The 21060-nt window shown below is 38.7% G+C and overlaps 1 protein-coding gene across 4 annotated transcripts in view; it reads left to right on the top strand.

Annotated features, from left to right (window-relative positions):
• Nucleotides 1-21060, top strand: part of LARP1B (La ribonucleoprotein 1B) — a 97144-nt gene that overhangs the window by 4759 nt on the left and 71325 nt on the right. For all 4 annotated transcript variants that reach the window (XM_069091280.1, XM_069091261.1, XM_069091272.1 and 1 more), the window contains exons 2-4: nt 9375-9433; nt 9959-10018; nt 15789-15963. In XM_069091280.1, the coding sequence (XP_068947381.1) occupies nt 9375-9433; nt 9959-10018; nt 15789-15963 (294 nt within the window). The remainder of the gene's footprint in view (nt 1-9374; nt 9434-9958; nt 10019-15788; nt 15964-21060) is intronic.

A 21060-nucleotide genomic window follows, 5' to 3' on the forward strand; every position in this document is an offset into this window, starting at 1 on the left:
ACACACACACACACACACACACACACACACACACACACACACACACAAACTAACCGTGTAACCTTGGGCAAGTTAATTAACCCCAATTTCCCTCCAAAAAGGCAAAAAAAAAAAAAAACAACCCCCCAGAAATGCCCTTACTATCCTGCTAAGCCCTGGAGAGAGAAAGAAAAATGGAATGCCTGACTCCCAAGGAGTTGACAATCTCAGAGGGAGACGCTGATTCAGAGATGACTAGAGGTTGAAGGGAGCATCTCTCTGTATGTATTTAGTATTTACTTTCCTGTGTACTCATTGTTTTCCCTCTAATAGAATGCATGGCAGAGAACTTTCATTTTTCTCTTTGTATCCTGACACCTGGCTTAAGTGCCTGGCTATTAGGGAATGAATGAATGAATGAATGAATGAATGAATGAAAAGGCATTTATTAAGCACTTAGCTTACACTCTAATGGAGGCCTTAATACAAGGGAGGGGTGGCTAAAGGAGGGGTACCTCCAGCCAGAGAGTTCCTGGGATGGTGTTTGGGGCCTTTGGGAACTAGGCTGATAACACTCCATCCAGGAACAATGACAGCTGATGTGATCTTTGTTCTTCGTTCCAGAATTAGAGTGAGGCTTGGCAGTGGGGGCTGGAGTAGAGGGGATGAAGAATGGGTAGGGAGAGCAGCGGGCCCCAGGGCAGATTTGGGTTAATAATAAATGATTATTGAATTGAATCAAACCTTTTGGGAATTACAAGGGTGGCAAGTGCCTCGGTGTGCGGGGATCAGCCTGGTGTTAGCCCATATTTTTCTTTCACTAAATGGCAGTTTCTAACTCACTCCTTGACCCATCCCTGTACCTTCTTAGGACATTTCCCTTTACTCTTCACCTCCTTTCCCTTCTCCTTACTCCAATTTGAGGATTTGATTTCAAGTAGGTAGTGGGAAATTGTTACTGTTTGGTAGAAGAAGAAAGCTCTGATTTAAAGTCAGAAATTGAACCTAGGTATACTGCTGAGACAGTTGTTAGGATAACTGGCAAAACCCTTTGAAATAACTAGTCTGAATAAAGGCCTGTCTCAGTCAATGTGGACAGTCTTAGAATGAATGTGATAGGGCTCTTGTGGAGGTTTTGGGCTTTTTAGTTTTGTGAATAATTAGGACATTTTCTTCCTCACGTGTTATCTACTTTTAAGTAAGGTATAACTTCTATTCTTAATGTTATTTATTAGTTAAAATAATTTTAACATGGGCGTCAATGACTCTTTTCCTTTTACATTTGAACGCTTCATTATAAATCTGTAGTGTTTGAGCTTTAGTTTGAAAGCTGAATGTGTGTTTTTTGGGAATTAAGATATCAAATAATGTAGGATATTGTTATTCCTTATCCTGAAAGGTAGAGTTTAACATGAAAGTGAGGGCCAAACCTACACATAGACTTTAGAGCTTTGTGGGTTAAAAATTCATGTATTGTACATATAATAAGAACAAACACATCTATGGTGACAGCCTTGAATTCTGTTAAGTTAAAAGTTGGAGATTTTCCAAGAACAGAGTTGTCGGACTTAGGCCTGCAAAACTCCTGAGTTAAAATGTGATTGGAAAATGTTTAACAAAGCAAATAAAAATCCAGTACAGTGTAGATAATGCTAATTTGTGGTTTTCTAAGTCAATATGTGGACTTCAGGGATTGGTTTTTATTTGAGTTTGACACTGCTGACTGGTATTTTGTCTACTTTGTGTCTGTTTAATGTCTAGGCCGTTAACATGAGTAGATGGATGGGTTCAGTGAGCTGAATGGTGGTTTGGGGGTATTATTTTCTTATGTCATTAGCACTTAGGCTTATGTGAAAAGAATCACTAAGAGCATGGATTTCAATGACCTTTTCCATGACTTCCCCAAAATTTTAAGATACAAGATTTGGACCAATAAAGTACAATCTTACACAAAAGTTTTAAACATCTGTTTCATTTAGAGCACTGCAATTCAACAAGTTATGTTCCAGGCCTTGGCCTAGGCACTGGGGATAAAACCATCCCCACCTCCAGATCCAACCCCAAACAGCCCCCATCCTTGAGGAACTCATAAATTATTTGGGAGAAATATGTATAGAGAGAAGTGAACATAAAAGATGTACAAAGTAAATTTTGGGCAGGTGGGGAAGGTACTGTGAGTTTGGGGAGGATCAAGAAAGGCCTCATGAGTCATCAGCCAGCATTCATTTAAGCTCTTACTGTGTGCATAACACTGTGTTAAGCGCCAGGGATACAGTCCCTGCCTTCAAGGAGCTCACAGTCTAAAGGGAGAGACAACATGTCGAGAACTATGCACAAACAGCATGTACAGGATAAATTGGGACTGCCCTCAGAGGGAAGGTGTTAAGATTAAGAAGAACTGGAGCAGACTTCTTGAGACTTGAATGATGCCAGGGAGAGGCTGAGAGGAGGGAGAGCATCCCAGGTAGCAAGGGTCAGCCAGTGAAAACTCTCAGAAGCACGCACGAGTCAGCAGATGGAACGTCCAGTAGGAGAAACAAGCCGGAGAGGTCACTGGATGGTACATGTTGTATGGGTTGGGAGGGACGAATGAGAAGCCTGGAAGGGTAAGAAGGAGCCAGGTTATGGAGGACCTGATAATGCATAGGATCCTAGAGGCACTAGGGAGCCTCTGGAGTCAGTTGAATAGGGTGACGAGGTAAGACCTAAGATTTAGGAAGATCAGTTTGACAGTTGAGGGAGACTCCACCAGCAAGCTGTTGTTCAGGTGTCAGGTGAAGGTCGTAACCAGGGTGTGGTGGCAGTATCAGTAGAGAAGGGGGTTGCATATTAGAGAAGAAGGTAGAAATGGCAGGATTTGGCAGTTCATTGGATATGGTGGGGTGAGGGAATGGGCATTCCGAGATGACACCTAGGTTGGGTGCCTGGGCGGTTGGGGAGGATGGTGGTACCTTGATAGTTAACTATAGGAAGACCTGATGGTTTAGGGGAAAGATGAATTCTCTTTGGAACATCTTGAAATTAAGGTGTCTACGAGATACCTAGTTTGAAATGTCCAGACTTGAGGTTTGGACAAAAAGATTTGAGAATCTCTGACTAGAGGTGATAATTGAATGCATGGAGGCTGGTCAGATCACCAAGTGAAATGGTGTAAATGGAGAAGAGAAGAGAGCCCGTGGGGGAGTCTTGGTGGACTCCTTGGTTAAACAGATGTGACCTGGATGAAGATCCAGCCCAGGAGACAGAAAAGATGGTCAGAAGGGTGGCACGTGCACTGTGACTTGGAAGGAGTGCACTGATGAGCCGACAGATCGGTGTTAGACATAACTCTTGAGCAGAGAAATCTCTAGATTCCTGGACATTCCAGAGAAAGTGAGAAGGCAGAGGCAAAAAGAAATGTGTGTTTATTTGTGGGTGTATACGTTTTCTTCTAAAAGTCGAGGGTTGCTTTAAAAATAAAAGAAGAGCCAGGGGTGAGGAAGGCGGGGAGAACATTTCAGGACTTGTTTGCCAAGGCCCCAAGGGGGCACATGGACTACTCTTGGTGGGCAGCTGTGGGTAAAAAGACATGCATGGCTAATGTGAAAATATTCTGGGAAGCAAGGGTAAAGCCAGAACTTTTTTGAAGTGTCAGCACACAGAATTTACTTTTTAAATAGTCACTTATAGACTAATAGCCAGTTGAATCATTAGCTGTAACATCTGGTTCTCCCACTTCCTTGATTGTACCTCTTTCTTTCTTTGAGGTCAGATTTTATAGAACTTTAAATGCCATAAATGTTTGTGTTCTATTCCCCAACTTTATTCCCAACTTTCTGCTTCAGAAAACCTATCGTAAGACCTTACTACATTAAACTTGGCTCTGTGGGTTATTCATATAATAATTGTAATATAGAAGATGTTTAAATGGATCAAGTATAAATTGTGAGAGAAAGCTTACTGAAATGTTATTGTATATGCTACTTTTGATTCATTCTCTCAAATACTATGAAACTTAAAAAAATTTAGAAATATAAGACCTTCACAGCCACCATTTATTTATTTAGCTTTTTTTTTGTTTATTTTTGGAGGACATTTGGGGTTAAGTGACTTGCCCAAGGTCACACGGATAGTTTTTTGTGTTAAGTGTCTGAGGCCGGATTTGAACTCAGGTCCTCCTGACTCCAGGGCCAGTGCTCTATTCGCTGTGCCACCTAGCCACCTCCACAGTCAACATTTAAATAAGCAATATCTTGTTGATTATCTGCCTTAGGGAAGTGTCATCACATATCTTGGACTAATATTTGATTTTTAACTTTACTTGTCTCATGTTTTTCCATGTTACAAGTGAAGATTATCTTTCATTGTTTTGTCATTAAGTCCTCTTTCTAATTACTATGTTATAAACTGCCTCCAATTCTTTCTATTTTTCAAGTGAGTAAAGTGAGCTGTTCAAAGGAATAAGTCTTGGATTTAGAGGTGTGGGTAAGAAAGCTTAGAAAGTAAAGGTTAGAAATAGGACTGCGATAAATCTTTTTTGGGGGACGGGAACCCAGGCTTATTTTAAAACATTTAAAATTTTAAAAAATTAGTTCCAAATTCTCTCCCTCCCTCACCTATTGAGAAAGCAGAAAATAAGATATTCATTATCCATATATAAAACATTTTGCATGGGTGGAAAACTTCATTTAGTACTCAGAATTTGTCAGATGTATGAGGAGTGTGATAGATTTTCGGTTTTCCTTTATCCTGGTGCCGCACTTATTGACCTTGAATTTAGAGTCTGGGTTAAAAAGATCCGTTTGACAGATGTAAGGTGGGGGAAGCTTGACCATAGGATAGCAGTTTGGAAAAAAAATCAAAAGGTTAGGGTTAGTGAACTGGGCTGCAAGGTCAGTGGGAGGCCACAGCAGCATCTGGCAGCCAAGAATACTGACGTCATTTTAGGTTTAGGTCTCCTTAAGAGAGGGCCAAGGCCCAAGACCAGCTGGAATTTTGTGTGCAATTGTGGTTGACATATATTAGGAACAATCCTGATAAGCTGGAGCGTCCTGAGTAGAGGGACCAGAAGGTCTGAAGTTCATGACAAGAGAGAACTCTGCAGAAGAGAAAACTCGCAGAGGCCAATAGAGCCCTGTGCACATATTTCAAGATTGTCATGTGAATGGAAGACATTAATTAACTGTCTTCTGTTCAAGCTTCAGAGAGCAGAGGTAGGACTGAGAGATGGAAATTGTGTAGGCAAATTTAGGCTTGAAGTAAGGAAGAAAACCTAGCAGTCTTAAAAGTTGTCTTTTGGAGGTAGGTTGGTGGTTGTCCCCAACTACAGAGGTCTTCAGATACAGGCAGTTCTTATGATTGCTTGTTAAATGTTGTGGACAGGATTCAGTCTTGTTTATTCATTTAGGTTTGACTAAGGAGTCATTGAAATTCACTCTTCCAACATGGAAATTCTATTAATCTGTGAGAATGAATGGAAATTCAAATGATATGGTAGTAGTATTCGCAGCAGAGTAGTAGTAGTAGTAATTGCTGGAATGACGGAGAGTAAACATTTTTATTTCCTGCAAATTCTTTATTTCATTGAAACGAAATCAGTGAAAAAAATTGCTTTGCTTTTTATATGAGTTATTTTTCAGTCCTCCTAATCTCCCAGAAAGAAAACAAATACATTATAGCTGCCAAACACCAAAAAAAAAAAAAAAGATTACTTTTTTTGTTTGGAAAATCTTTTCCATTTTTGTTTACCTGAAATCTGTACGTGCTTTTGACATTTCTTTACAGATAAACAGTATTTTCATAGCATTACTTAGTGAGATATTTTCTACCTAACTTTGTATTGTCACTGTTTCCTATTTTACAGAGCAAGAAATTGAGTTTTTCCAGAGGAGGCAATGCTATTTATCCTTAAAGAGGGCAGAGTTAAGTTTCTTCACTATGGTTTATTTGAGATGCCCTTTCTTTTGTAATAAGTTAAAAAAGATACATATTGTGTATTGCACAATACATTATTTGCCCTTAGTACTGTTATTGGCTACACTTGGCTTTCCTGCCTTTAATTTCTTTTCACTGTGCACCCAGTTTTTAGCACAAGATAAATTTGTAAATCATCACTAAAACTGACACTAAACCATTGTCCTATTTTGCAGAATTTATATTCATAGATCCTGAAGTTTGTCCCACTTTGCAATTCATTTAGGTCACGTATAGTAAGGAAATCTTGTTATCAGGCAGACTGTCTTGGTGTTTAATGAATCAAACTAAAAAGGAATGTGAAAACTTATTCAGGTAAATGGTATGTACGTTGGTTATCTGGGTTACTTTCTGTTACTTTTATTCAAGAGATGGGTGAACGATCCCAAGGCTTATTTTTGCCTTGTACCTCTTTGTGACTTGATTGACTCTAAGGATAACCCATGACAGTCAACTTGCATCGTTTTTAAAACAGTATTTCAGACCTTCCATCTACTGCTTTCCAGTTGTGTGTGTCTGTAAAAGATAGCTGTGGAAATTTATCCATAGCAAAGCCATTTGATTTCATAAAAATGGAGAAACAAGTTACATTTTGAAGATACCTTTTATTGATATTTTAAAAACAAAAACGAGACTTTCATTGATCTTTTCATATCAGCTATGTTTCCCCTTATATCTTTCCCTTTTCCCCTTCCCAGAGAGCTAACTCTTAACAAAGACTTTTTAAAAAAAGAAGAGGAAAAAATTAAGCAAAACTAATCAGCAAATTGAAAAAATATCTTCTGTTATAGTCAGTGTTTTGCACCAGACTCCACCCGCAGCGGAGGAGAGAGAAGAGAAAATCTTTTCCTACATCTCTCCCGTGAGGCCGGACTTGGTCTTCTCTTCCATCTCTCCTGTGAGGCCGGACTTGGTCTTTATAATTCTGCAACATTCAGTTTCTGTTTCTCGTGGCTCCTTATTTGCGTTGTTGTAGTTGTATATGTATTGTTTTCCTGGCTCTCAATTCATTTTACAGTCAGTTCATTTCAGCCTTGTCATGTGTCCTTGTATTCATCACCTTTGTGTTTCCCTTTTTTAATAGCTAAAGAATGTTCCCCTCTTACTTCTGTAACACGACGTCTTTAGTCTTTCCCTACTTGAGAGGCATCTATCTTGTTTCTAGTTCTTTGCTACCCCCAAAGTGCTGCTACAAATGTTTTGGTATATATGGAGGCTTTCTTTTTGTCATTGACCTCATTTGGGGGGTACCTATAAGTGGGACCTCTGGATTCAAATGGAATGGATTTTTTTAGTCACTTTGTTAACCTGATTCCAAATTGATTTTTAGAACAGTTGTATCACATTGCAGCAGTGTCTGTCTTTCCACCACAAACTCCATTTTTTGTCATCTTTGCCGGTTTGCTGAGCGTGAGGTGGAATTTCAGGGTTGTTGAGATTTTCTCCTAGTAATTTAGAATAATTCTTTTGAGAGCCGTTCTTTTTGTCAATCTTGTTGTCAATTTGACAAGAATATTGTCAAATACTCTTTGACCACTTTATTGGGGAATAACTTTTGGAATATCTTCGATATTAAACTCATTATAGGAATTAGGTAGGAAATTGTTTCCCAGTCATTTGCTTTGCTTATTCTAAACATATATTAATTTTATTTTAGCAAAAGCTTTTTTCAGGTACACAACCAAAATTGTATGTTTTGTCTTTTATAAGCATTTATCTCTTACCCATAGCTGTGAGAGATCTGGGTATGGTCTTTTGTTTCGGCATCCTCTTCATTTCCCAATTCCCCTCCCCCCATCCTTTTAAAATAAGAATTAAAAGAAAAAAAAGCACATCACTCAAGTCAGGATGTTATATGCAGTGTTCCAAACTCATTGCCCCCCCACCTCTGCAAAGAAGGGAGGAAAGTACAGTCTCGTGTTTCTTGGCGTCAAGCTTGGTCATTATAACATGCCATTTATTTTCAATTAAAAAAACTTGTTCTTTGCTTTTGCACCACTTTCCTGGTTCTGCTCATTTCACTCTGTATCAGTATAGAATCTCTTCCCATGTTTGTGTCACCCTTTGTTTTCATCTGTTTCTTAATGCACAGCACTATTTGGTTACGTCCCTTCACAATTTATTTAGCCATTGTCTAACTGATAGGCATTTACTTGGCTTCCAGTTTTTTGCTTCTATCATAAGTGTGACTATAAATATTTGCATGTATGTGGGGCCTTTATTTTTTATTTTATACTTCCCCTGGGGTGGGTTCTCTAGGCTTACTTCAGTCTCCTTTTAGGCTAATATCAAATTGCTTTCCAGAATGATTGGACCAATTTAAAATTCTGCCAATTTTTACAGTCCTTAAAATGTTACTTTAAAAATTTTCTTTTGAAGTGCTCTATATTCTTTTGAACAAATTATCCTGCACTTTATTAGTTCATTTGTAGTTTGTGAATCTGTTTACGTTAGTCTGAGAGGAGGGGTGCCACCACTTGTGGTCAGTCCTTCCTGTGAAGGCTGAAGCTGGTAGATGGCTTGCTTGAGCTCTGGAATTCTGAGCTGCAGTCAGGCTAAGCCAATTTTTTGTCTGCATCTAAGTCTAGAACCAATCTTGGAAGTGGGGGTGGGTGGGTTAGGGAGAGGGGCAGGCTGCCTTTGGAGGGGTGAACCAGCCCCAGTTGGAAATGGAGAGATTCAAAGCCACTGTACCAATGAACAGTGGGATCATCTTATGAGTAGCTCCTGCACTTTCTAGCCTTCCAGGGTGAGAAAGGGAGATATTTAGTCATATTTTGAAAGTTATTTGTTAGGAATACTTGGTTATATATTATAGCTTATATGGTCTATCAAAATATTACTGGTTTTGATGCTTTAGATAACTATAATTATAGTGGGCCTGGTGTTGCCAGGAAATCATATTGTGAACCTTGTGATTTCTTTTTTTTTTTTTAAAGCAATTGGGGTTAAGTAACTTGCTCAAGGTTACATGGCCAGGTATTTCTGGGTGTGGTGCTAAGTATCTGAGTCCGGATTTGATCCCCAGGTCATCCCGACACTGGGGCCAGTGCTCTTACTTGCTGAGCCACCTGGCCACCCCAACCTTGTGATTTCTTTTTTTTTTTTTTTTTTAAAGCAATCGGGGGTTAAGTAACTTGCTCAAGGTTACACGGCCAGGTGTTTCAGGGTGGGTGCTAAGTGTCTGAGCCCGGGATTCGATCTCCAGGTCTTCTCAACACTGGAGCCGGTGCTCTTACTCGCTGTGCTACCTGGCCGCCCCAACCTTGTGATTTCTTAATGGGAGGAGTATGATGAGTGTACATGTTATAGACTATGAAGTTGAATAGTTTAATTGAACTTGGTATAACTGCAGTTGATGGGTTTTTTTTTTTTTTGCTTCTGAATAAAGAATCTTGAAATCAAAGTCAAAAAAGCAAATAACATTATTGTTTTTTCCTTAGAACTAAGTTCAGCAAAAATTATAAAAGCAGGAAAACCCAAGACGAAGAAAACCAACAAGGTATGTCTTTTTTCAAGAAATAAAATTAAATTGATCAAGATAAGAATTTCTGGATCTTTATACTTATTTTTGTGATTAGTGTAGAAGTATTTTTTTCTTCTCATTATGCCATTTAAGTAAGCTCAGTTAAGATAAAATTATAAAATGTATGTTAATGGATATATGGAGAGAGAAATGAGATTTTTCAGCATACCATCTCTCTGCTTTGTAGTTTGGTTACAGCTGCATTAATTTTTTCTAGAGAACTAAAATTTGAACACTCAGTAATTATTATTTTGAAAGGTTTTTTTTTTTTGATCTTTGGCAATTTTTTTCCTGGTTATGCATTAGGTGCATGTATGATTTAATTGATGAATTAATTTAATTAATGAATTAATTTAATAATGATTAATTAATTTAATTAATGCTTGATTTATTTCTCTTAAATCTCTACCACTGTATACAACTTTTTTCAGAGACTTTCTATGTATTATATAGAAGTATTTTTTATTACTTTTAAGAGTTAATTATTTTGTTGCTTTGCAGGCTAGTGATTTCAGTGACATCACAAATTGGCCAACACCAAGTGAATTAGTGAACAATGAAGTGAGTATTCTATGTTTTGCAACTTTTTAAATAAGAGAAAGGCTATTATTTCTTTTCTTTTTTTTTTATCAAATGCTTTATTAACTTCTAGTTTACATCATTCATTTCCGCAACATTTTGAGTTACAAGTTTTTCTCCCTGTTTTTTCCCAACCCACCACCACCCCAAAATAGCGATCCCACTGGATATCCCCTCCTCCAGTCCGCTCTCTCCCATATCTTCTCCCATACCCCCTCTTACTTTCCAGTAGGGCATGGTGGATCTCTATGCCCCAGTGCCTGTATGTCTTATTTCCCATTTACATGTAAAATAATATTGATAATAGTGTGTATGTATATATATATATATATATATATATATATATATATATATATAAATAATATGTGTGTGTGTGTTTTAAACATTTGATTTTAAAACTTTGAATTCCAGATTCATTCCCTTCCTCCCTTGTCACCTACCCTTACTGGGAAGATGAGCAATTCAATATAGGTTATACATGTGTAGCTATGCAAAACATTTCCATGGTAGATATATTGTAGATATATTGTAAATATATTGTAAAAGACTGACTATATTTCCCTTCCTCCTATCCCACCTCCCACTTTTTCTATTCTCTACTTGGGTCCTGTCCTTTTTCAAAAGTGGGTGCTTCCAATTTCCCTCCCCCCCAGCCTGCCCTCCCTTCTACCATCCCCCCTCAACCCCTTCCCCCCCTACTCTCCTGTAGGGTGAGATACCCTATGTAGTGTGTATGTTATTCCCTCCCTAAGCCAAATTCAATGAGAATAAGGTTGACCCATTCCCTTTTGCCTTCCTATTCTTCCCCTCCATTGTAACCATTTTCCCTTGCCTCTTCTATATGAGATAATTTACCCCAGTCTGTCTCTCCCCATCTCCTCTCATTATATTCCTCTCTCACCTCTTAGTTTCACCTTTTAAGTGTCATCCCTTCCCATTAAACTGGTCCTGTGCCCTCTATCTATGTATACCTGTGCACATATATACACACATTCACACATGTATGTAGTCATAACCCATATACCCTCCTATATAGACATATGTATGTATATATATATATACATGTGTGTGCGTGTGTGTGTATATATATACATACACACATTTCTATTCCCTTCAATTATTCTCATACTGAGAAAAGTTTTATAAGTTACAATTACTGTTTTTCCATGTAGGAATGTAAATAGTTCAACTTTAAGTTCCTTATGGTTTCTTTTCCCTGTTTACCTTCTCATGCTTGTTTTGATTCTTTTATCTAAATGTCAGATTTTCTATTCAACTCTGGTTTTTTCATCAAGAATGCTTGAAAGTGCTCTATTCCACTGAATGACCATATTTTCCCCTGAAACATGATACTTAGTTTTGCTGGGTAGGTGACTCTTGGTTTTAATCCCAGCTCCTTTGACCTCTGGAATATCATATTCCAAGCCCTCTGATCCCTCAGTGTAGAAGCTGCCAGATCCTGGGTTATCCTGATTGTGTTTCTACAATATGCAAATTGTTTCTTCCTGGCTGCTTTTAATATTCTCTCCTTGATCTGGGAACTCCAGAACCTGGCTATAATATTCCTAGGAGTTTTCTTTTGGGACCTTTTTCAGGAGGTTATAGGTGGATTCTTTCAGCCTCTGTTTTGCCCTCTGGTTCTAAAACCTCAGGGCAATTTTCCTTGAGAATTTCTTGGAGGATGATTTCTAGATTCTTTTTTTGACCATGGCTTTTAGGTAGTCCAATAATTTTTAAATGATCTCTCCTGGATCTGTTTTCCATGTCAGTGGTTTTTCCCATGAGATATTTCACATTGCCTTCTATTCTTTCATTTGTTTGGATCTGTTTAACAGCATCTTAATTTCTCATAAAGTCATTAGCTTCCATTTGCTCCATTCTAATTCTGATGGAATGATTCTCCTTAGTGAGCTTTTGAGATTCTTTTCCCATCTTGGCAAATTTGCCTTTTTAAGGCATTCTTCTCCTCATTGCCTTTTTGAGCCTCCTTTGCTGTTTGAGTTAGTCTTTTTTTTAAGGTGTTATTTTCCTCAGTCAGGCTGTTGACTCTCATTTCATAATTTTCTTGCATCGTTCTCATTTCTCCTCCCAATTTTTCTTCCACTTCTCTTATTTGGTTTTCAAAATCCTTTTTAAGCTCCTCTATGGCCTATAACCATCTCATATTTTTCTTGGAAGCTTTTGGTGCAGGAGTTGTGATTTCACTGTCTTCCTTCTGTTCCATGCTTTTTGTCCCCAAAATAGAAGTCTAATGTTGGATTCCTCTGTTTGCTTTGCTTCTCTTGTTTACTCATGTTACCACTCAATTACTTGACTTTTGGGCTTTTTGCAGTAGTAGGACTCTGCTACCAGACAGGGGAGCTTCCGTCCCAAACACTGGGGTTTTCTCAGCTGCCAAAGGTATTAGTTGGGTGCCCTCTCTGAAGCCTCCACATGCTCTGGCAAGCTGATCACACACCCCAGGACCTCCATCCTAGACCGCAATCCAGATCTAAGCAGGTTAAAGCAAGAGTGATTACCCCTCAGACTGATTGCTTGGTCCCCCTACAGTCTGCATGCCAGGAGCTGAAGCTGCCACATGGTCACAGCGGCTGCAGGGCTGCATGGCCTCAGCAGCTTCTCTCTCCAGGGGATAAAGGCTGATTGCTCTCCCAAACTACTGGAACCCAAAGTCCACACTGCACTTACCTCTCACTTTGTCCTTAGCATTTATGGGTTGATAATTCTGGAAACCACCACAGCTGCTGCTGATCTGGAGTCCCTCCAGCCAGTGGTTGGTCAGGCCCGCCCTGGGACTAAAATCTCAGCAAGGGGCTGGGCTCCGCTGCCAGAGAGCTGTGCTGGCCACTTGCTGCCAGCCTGCCGGGCTGTCCTCAGCGGGAGGTTAGCTTCTCTGTGTCATTTTGTGGGTTCTGGAGCTCCAAAGTTTGTTCAGAGTCAGCTTTTACAGGAATTGGAGGAGGTGAGAGCCAGAGCCCCGTGGAAGTCCTGTTTCTACACTGCCATCTTGACTCCACTCCCTGAAAGACTATTATTTCAACTTAGATATCACAAAGCGACATGCTTTTCATACAGTTTAGGTCATTGTCAGCTTGCGAAGTCTACCAATAGAAGATTTAGAGCTAGAAGGTATTGTAGAAATCAAGTGGTCTTAATGTCTTCGTTTCATAGTTAACTCAGGCACTGATAGTAATAATAGTTAGCATTTATATAGATTTTAATGTGCATTACAGATGTTATTTCATTTGCTTCTCACAAAGGTCATACGGATAGTAACTTAGGAAAAGCTTCGGAACCTAGGTCATTAACTACTGTTCTACAAAGTCGATTTTTTTTCCCACAGCATTAAAGTTTTACGTCACTCATCATATTTACTAGGATCACAGTAATGTGATCTGTGTGTATATGATGCCAGTGTTAGTAATGTGAAGACATATACAGTTCCTTCATATTAAAATGAATCAAAGTGTAAGAACGTTTGAATTTTAGTAAAACATTAATATACCACTCTGGTTTCTTTCAAACAGTATATCTAGGATTGGGAACAAAGAATAAACAACAAACTGCCCCTTTTGGAAATTAAAACTCTGAGGGGAAGCAGACTCAAAGGATCTGTGATTTTTGTCAGCCTGAGGAACTCTTCCTCCAAACAAAGTCTGCCTGAGACACTAAGAGTGGCTTAATGATTAGGGTTACTCATCTAGTGTAACCCACATCAAAGGAATGTTTTAACCCTCAAGTCTTTTTGATTCCAAACCCAGCACTGTTGTATATGTGTATTTTTTCTTTTTTGGCTTTTTGAAGGGGGGGGAGGGCAGGGCAATTGGAGTTAAGTGACTTTCCCAAGGTCACACGGCTAGTTTTTGTGTTAAGTGTCTGAGGCTAGATTTGAACTCAGGTCCTCCTGGCTCCAGGGCCAGTGCTCTATTCATTGCTTTACCTAGTCACTTCTATACATATGTATATTTAATTTGTGGAAGGAGAGAATACTAACAACTTGGGGAATCAGGAAAGGCTTTGTTCTGGGAGACTGTACTTGGGTTGATGTATTTGGAGGAAGCCAAGATTTTCAAGAGAGTAAGGCAAAGAAGGAAATAGAGTCTAGAAATAGAGGGAAGTCTGTACAATGGTATGGAGGTGAGAAGTAGAACATGTTGTTAAGAGAATGGCAACATAGAGGCCTGTTTGACTAAAAGAGAGTTGTTGAAGGGGAACAATTTGAAATAAATCTGTAAGGATGGAGTGGAACTAGGCTATGGGAAGCTTTAGATACTAAACTGAGGAGTAGGTAGTTAATTTTAGAAGGAATAACTGCTATCTATGCTTTTTGGAAAATAGATTTTTTTTCCTTTTGTATCTGTGTCATTTTTCAACGTGCTCCATTTTTCCTTCTAGTGTATCTGACAGTGACTATACCTGACACTATAGATCTCATTCTCTGTCCGTAGACCACTACCTTTCTAACACGAAGAGACTGGTATGTTTCACCAGCAGTCCTTTTGACTACTGAAGATGTTTTTTTAAAGTTTTGATGGTGCCTTTTATCTTGACATTAGTAATTTCTGGGAGTAAAGACCTTCGCTACTCTAGTGACAAACACAAATAAGCAAAAACATCTGCTTTAGTGAGTGCATTGGATGATTTATTGGACATTCTTTCCTCATAGATGACCTCCACCTCCCCTCCCTCCCTCTGAGGAGAGGGAGGCTTGTTCCTTTGGTCCTTTCACTTTGCAAGGGCCATCATGGATTTTTAAAATTTCTCAGTTTGGCTTCCTTTTAGTGATCTTTTTGTTTACATTTTTGCACTACTTGAGGTTATTGGTCAGAACTAACAGCTCACCATTGGTGTAATGAATGTCCCTACCGGGTGTCCCAGGGTTTTTGCTAACTTAAAGAATTTTGTGGCATATTTGTAATTTCTAATTATTAGGTGTTTACTGCTGACTAAATTAAACAGTTCTTTGCATTTGATGTAAATTCAAAAAAATTAATGGAGATTGTAATGGTTTTAACTCTAGACATGGTCCCTGGTGGGCTGGCATCCAGCATTCTTGGGGAGGGTTGTTGTCTTAATGAAGCCATGCTTGACAAAGTAGAAGCTTGTTGACTTGAATCTGTAGATTCTATTTACTTTCCTAAGCATTTGCCTGAAAATCAGCACAATTCTATGGAAGGAGAGCTTTCTTTACTTTTTTTTTTTGTCCAAACCTGTGATTTCATCCATATGGGAAACTCCTGCTCTAGAAAGCCCTTCACTCATAGGAGATCAGCAGTTTGTATGTAATTTAGAGTCTGGCATGAATTTCCTGGGTCATTTAGAGGTCAGGCAACTTGCCCAAGTCACAAGAAGCTCTCTGCATTTGGAGTTAGGACTTGAACCCAGACTTGGATGATTCTAACCCAAAGGTTCTGTCTTCTCCTGTGTCATGTAGTAACTCCCATACAGACTCATCTTACTCAAAAAAACAAACCACTGTAAAAAGCTTCCATCTAGCAGATGTTTCATGTTAACATGGGATCACTTCATCCAGATGGTATAAGTTTACTTCTTAGACTTTACAAAAGCCGAAATAACTTCAGGCAGCATCACTGGTATCTATAGGAACTAGTATGATCTTTGCTCTCTATGGCAGTTTTTGGTAGGTTTATTGATTTTAATTTTAGCATAAGATATATTTTCACATATTTTAGTATCTGTTATAATGGTCAGAGTGTTGTTATGCTCATTCATTCATCACGATTTTATACAGTGCCAGAATGTCACCAATCAACCAAATAAGAAGCCACAAAACAGAAAAGAAAAGGAAGAGAAGCTTGAAAAGAGAACCAACAGTGAAAGTAAAGAAAACCGTGAGGCGAAGCTTGATGGCCCTGGAGAAAATGTCAGCGAGGACGAGGCTCAGTCAAACAATCAGAGGAAGAGAGGTTGGTCTGGGGTATTTTGATAATTTACTGAAAAATAAAGGTTAATGAAGGGCCTCCCTGCTTTGGAGGGAAACCTCTACCAGGGCGTTTGGGTTCTCCCTGAGGCCGGTACACTTAGTATTTTTACTCCTGTGACTTTGATCACCATAGTATCTGTCTGTGAAAAGGAAATCAGTTTACTAAGATGAGAATTAAAATAAAATGGAAGGAACCTCCTTCCTTTCTAGTCATTTTTCAGAGGTTGAAGGGACCCTGAGAAAAATCTAGACCTGGGCTCTTAACCTGGAGTCCATGAACTTATTCTATTTCAATAAGATTCATTTCTTTGTAGTTATATGTATTTTATTTTATGCATTAAAAACATCCTGAGAAATGAGCCATAGGCTTTCTTTACTAGGCCTCCAAAGGGTTCCATGAGACAAAAAAAGGTAAGGAATCCCTGACCTAGTCCAGTCTGTACCTTAACAAGAATCCCTTCTACAAGCTAGCCTTTCCTTGAAAATCTTCTTATGAGGGGAAAATCCTGTTGTCTCCTGAGATATCACATTTCATTTGAGGAGTAGCTATAATTACTTGTTAGAAGTTTATTAACATCAAGCACAGATCTGCTTCTGTTCTTTAACCCATGTTCCTAGGTCTACTTTACAGTGCCTGGCAGAACAGAGTTAGTCCATTTTCCACATTAGGGCCTTTCCAGTGCTTGATGACAACTGTCACATTCTACCTTAATTCTTTTCTGCGTGATAGATTCTTCAGCTACCTCTCTTGTGCGATCTTGAGGCTTTTTCCTGGCATAGGAGCATTTCTGTGGTTTCTAGCTACCAAAAGTGTGCTACCTCAGACTGAATGGAGCACTGCAGATGGGGTCTGACAGGAGAGAGAAAAACCAGGTTAATGCTTGACTCGTTCTGCCTCTTCTCTATGATAACAGAACTTAGGATTGATTACCTGGTTGGGATGCCACTCTGCATTGTTGATTCGTTTTGCACTTAACTCCAAAATCCGAAATCTCTTCAAATGAACTCATGCCTCCTCCTTCTTGTGCTTGTGAACTTGTGTTTTGGAACTCCAGTGTCAAATTTTATCCCTATTGCATTTTATTTCATTTGATACAACCCAGTATTCTAGCCTCTTGAGGCCATTTTGGATCCCTCCCAGTTTTTCTCAGCTGCAATCTAGATAAGCTTGTTCTCTAGATCTTCATCCAGGTCATCTGTAACGACATAACGTACATCAGCAGGGGACACGCACAGATCCTGGGGTGAAACCACCACAAACTGTCTCCCAAGTTGCTGTGGAACCTTTAAATGACCATTCTTTGCGTCCTTATTTCCAGCTTGGTCTGAACTATTGGCCAACCTATATTCCTTGTTATTTACAAGGGTAGATATGAAACTTGGTCACATACTTTACCATAATCTAGGTAAAGTATATCTATGTAGCTCCTCTGAATCAGCCTTAGTGTTCATTAAGTCTGATGTGACCTGTTCTTAATGAAGGTCCTGTTATTTCTTTTCTAGGAATCAGATTGAGCTTGTTGGTTTCAGATTTCATTTTCTTGCCCTTTTTTGAAAATTAGGACAGTTGGAAAATTAGGGCATTCTGCATGGTCTATCAGTGATCACTGACAATGGGTCTGATAGTTTGATTGGTTAGTTTTATATGCAGAATAAGAATTCAGTAGTAAAACTGAAATTTAAAATTTAGTCCAGCATTCTCAGATAATATCTGAAGGGAGGAAGTTACCTTAGAGCCTACTCCAGTTCCTAAATGAACAAGAAATTCTCTGCTACATCTCAGCAAGTAAGCCTTTTTTTGAAGACTTCTGGTAAGGGGGAGGTGTCACTATTTCCTAAAGATAGCCCTTTCTAATTTTGGATAACTTTAATTATTAGCAAATTCTTCTTTACTTTAAGCCTAAATTTGACTTCATAGTTTTTGCCTCTAGTTCCCAGTTCTACACCTTTTGGGGCCAAGCAGAATCACTGATCCTACTTCTACATGCTGGTCATTCAAATACTAGGGTAGCTCTGAAGGTGCCTTGAACCCCTTTCCTCTCCATTCTCCCCAGTCTTTTCTTCTCCAGATTAAATTTGTCCGGCCCCTTGTGGACTCTCCAGCTGACCAGGAATGGCCTTCTTCTCCAGAATGGAGATATTTTAGACCTGATCTGACCAAGACAGAAAACAAGAAGTAGCGTTCCCCTCTTGCTTCAAATGCAGTCTCAGTTCTCATTCAGCTTTTTTTTTTTTTTTTGGACTTCCATGGCACACTCTTAGAACTCAGGAACTTGTGGACTACTCAAACCCCAGATTTTTGTATCCTTCAGAAAAAAAACACGTCAAGAGTTTTAAAACAGGGCGGCCAGGTAGCACAGCGAGTAAGAGCACCAGCCCCAGAGTCGGGATGACCTGGATCAAATCCGGGATCAGACACTTAAGCACCCACCCAGAAATAACTGGCCATGTAACCTTGAGCAAGTTACTTAACCCCAATTGCTTTTAAAAAAAAAAAGTTTTAAAATCCCCAATGATGTGATAGTTGCTATGTAATATTAAAAGATAATGTCCCAACGTTATGTGGCACATAGTCTAATAGACATCAAGGATTCTCTGTGGTGTTAAGTAAAATCTGGACATTTTTACAGTTGAGGAAGTTGTGGTCCATAGAATTGAAGGAATGTGTCTGAGGTAACAAAGGTCATCAATGGCAGTCAGGAGCAGACCCAGGAATTCCGCTTCTTTATCCCTAGGTTCTCATCTCTAAGCCATGCTCACCTCACTCTTTGATAGGGGTTAGGCAAACTTGGCTCTTTAAGGGGAACTTTGTGAAACAAAAACTACTTATAAAGTAAATGGAGATGAAAATCTCAACAAAGGAGAAAGAAATCTCAGGAACATTTTCTTCTCATTTTCCTGGAACTCTTTCTTCCAAAGGTGCAAAAATTGGGATGCAGTTTTACAAAAAAAAAAAAAACAACAGACATTTTGAGGATTGTTATTGATCCAATTTTTGTGTCTGAGTGATGGAAAGGGAAGTATGTAACTACACAAATGAAGGGTTGGAATGAAATTGATGGTGGCTGGTAAAGCTGGTGTGTAGTTCCCAAAGCTTTTTATATTGTAGACGCTTTCTAGTTTAAGAAAGTTACATAAACATCTGTATGGACTTTTAGAAATTATTGAAAACTTATTAGAAGAATAAAAACTGAGTGTATTCTAGAAAGATTATAATTATAGGAATGAAAGGAAAATACAGGAATATATAGGAAAATAAATATAGCAATAAAAGGAAAAAGGAGTCTCTCCTTTTTCAACTTCTCTGCTTCCTGCCATTCCTCCTCATTAAAAAGAAAAAAGCATGAGAAATGCCTTTATCTGATAGTCATTTCTAGGAAGAAGAATGCAACCTCTTCTTCCCCTAGATTGAACCCTTATGACAAAACAAAAATCCCAAACCTACAAAAAGAGCCAACGTGGTAGCAGTTGTTATAAAAACATGGTGCCCTATTAGAGTCCTCTTTTTCTTCTCTTCCCCCCCCAACCTCCCATATGTACATGGAGAAAGGAGATTATGTTCTTGAGGACCTTACTGGGCTTTTTTTTTTTTTTAGCTGATTTGGGCTTTTAAATTTATCTTCAGATTTTATGGGTAGGGGGTTAGGGTTGGGTAGGTCTTGTTTAGACCTTTCCTTCTGTAAAAACCCAAATCCAGTTTTGTGAGTAAACCAAGTTGTGAGTAATTTATTAGTTCTATAAAGGACACTGAATAATTACCATATATTGCAATATTTCTCTAGTTTTTTCCCCATTAAGAATTTTAAATTAGTATTAGGAATCTGATAGTCCCAGAGAATACAGGTGTTTGTTTAATCTCCAGTTTTGGCCGGCATCAAATAATTAACAGCAACTCTAAGAACCTCCCTCTAATTTAAAATATTACAGTTGTTTTTCATATATTAAAGTCATGCCATTTGTAGGAATGAAAAAGATCTTGGAAAATATTTAGTCTGACCTTTTTAAAAAAAATCATTAGGAAATTGAGAAATCTTCACAGTGACTGTATCAGAGACATGTTAATGGTGGTACAGAAACTAGAAACTGAATTTCGGAGTCCCTGTCTAATGCTGTTCTACTCTTTATCCTGGATAAATATCCTATAAAGTGGGCACATAAGCACTACTCAATCCGATTATTTATGGGGTCTCACTTTACTGTAAAACATTTCTCTGTAGAAGCTACAGTGCAACTGAAATGTAAAATTTGTCTCTAAAACAAATACACCAACCATTATGTGGTTATTGAACAATGCAGGGTTTTTGAAGGGTTTTTTGGAGATGATTTGGGGCTTCCAGCTGTTAGGAAAGTTGTAACAGATACATCATTATTTTTTATGAGATCCTTGAAGTGAAAAGCAGTTGTTTAAAAATAAATAACATTGCAGCACCTAGTTCTACTTAACTGTATCACCCAAGGACTTGATTCTGAGGGTGCACACAAAAGCTTTTGAATCTAGGCCTTATGACTACTTTTATTTTCTTTGTTGGCACCCCTCCCCCCACCTCCATAGACTTAGAGGAAAAAAAATAAAGCAAAATACATACAAATGCATGCAAATTGTGGGAGGAGGGCAGCTTTTACTACTGCTGGGCGTATACTTGTTTAGAAATTTGTCTAATCAGCCTGAGGGTTTGGTTTTTTTAAATTAAATGCTAAGTGACAGGAACCTTTTCCTTCTTAGATTCCTTTAGGGGCCACTGTCTATTTGGGGTCCTGCTATAGAAAGAGATAAACGAGGGAGTGAAGACTGTGCAAAATCAGTTTATTGTCATTGAATGAGTAATGATTAATGCCCTGTGAAAAATGGGGCTACCTGAATTTGGGTTGCAAGTCAGGAGCTTGGAGGATAGGACTAAGTTATGAGCTTCAGTTCACTTAGTCTGAGCAACCAGTTTGGAAGGTAAAGGATGGAGCTGATATATTCTTGGTGGCTTGCTCCACCCTACAGGAAACCTGCCATATTCTGTATCCTGTGTGAGGACTTCTTTGTCAATTTCAGGTAAATCCATTATGGTTTTGTTATTTCTAATTATAAAAG

Source organism: Petaurus breviceps, unplaced genomic scaffold (assembly GCF_028583685.1).
Source record: "Petaurus breviceps papuanus isolate PSGF00001 unplaced genomic scaffold, PetGlider_PUasm1.0 126, whole genome shotgun sequence".
Lineage (NCBI taxonomy): Eukaryota > Metazoa > Chordata > Mammalia > Diprotodontia > Petauridae > Petaurus > Petaurus breviceps.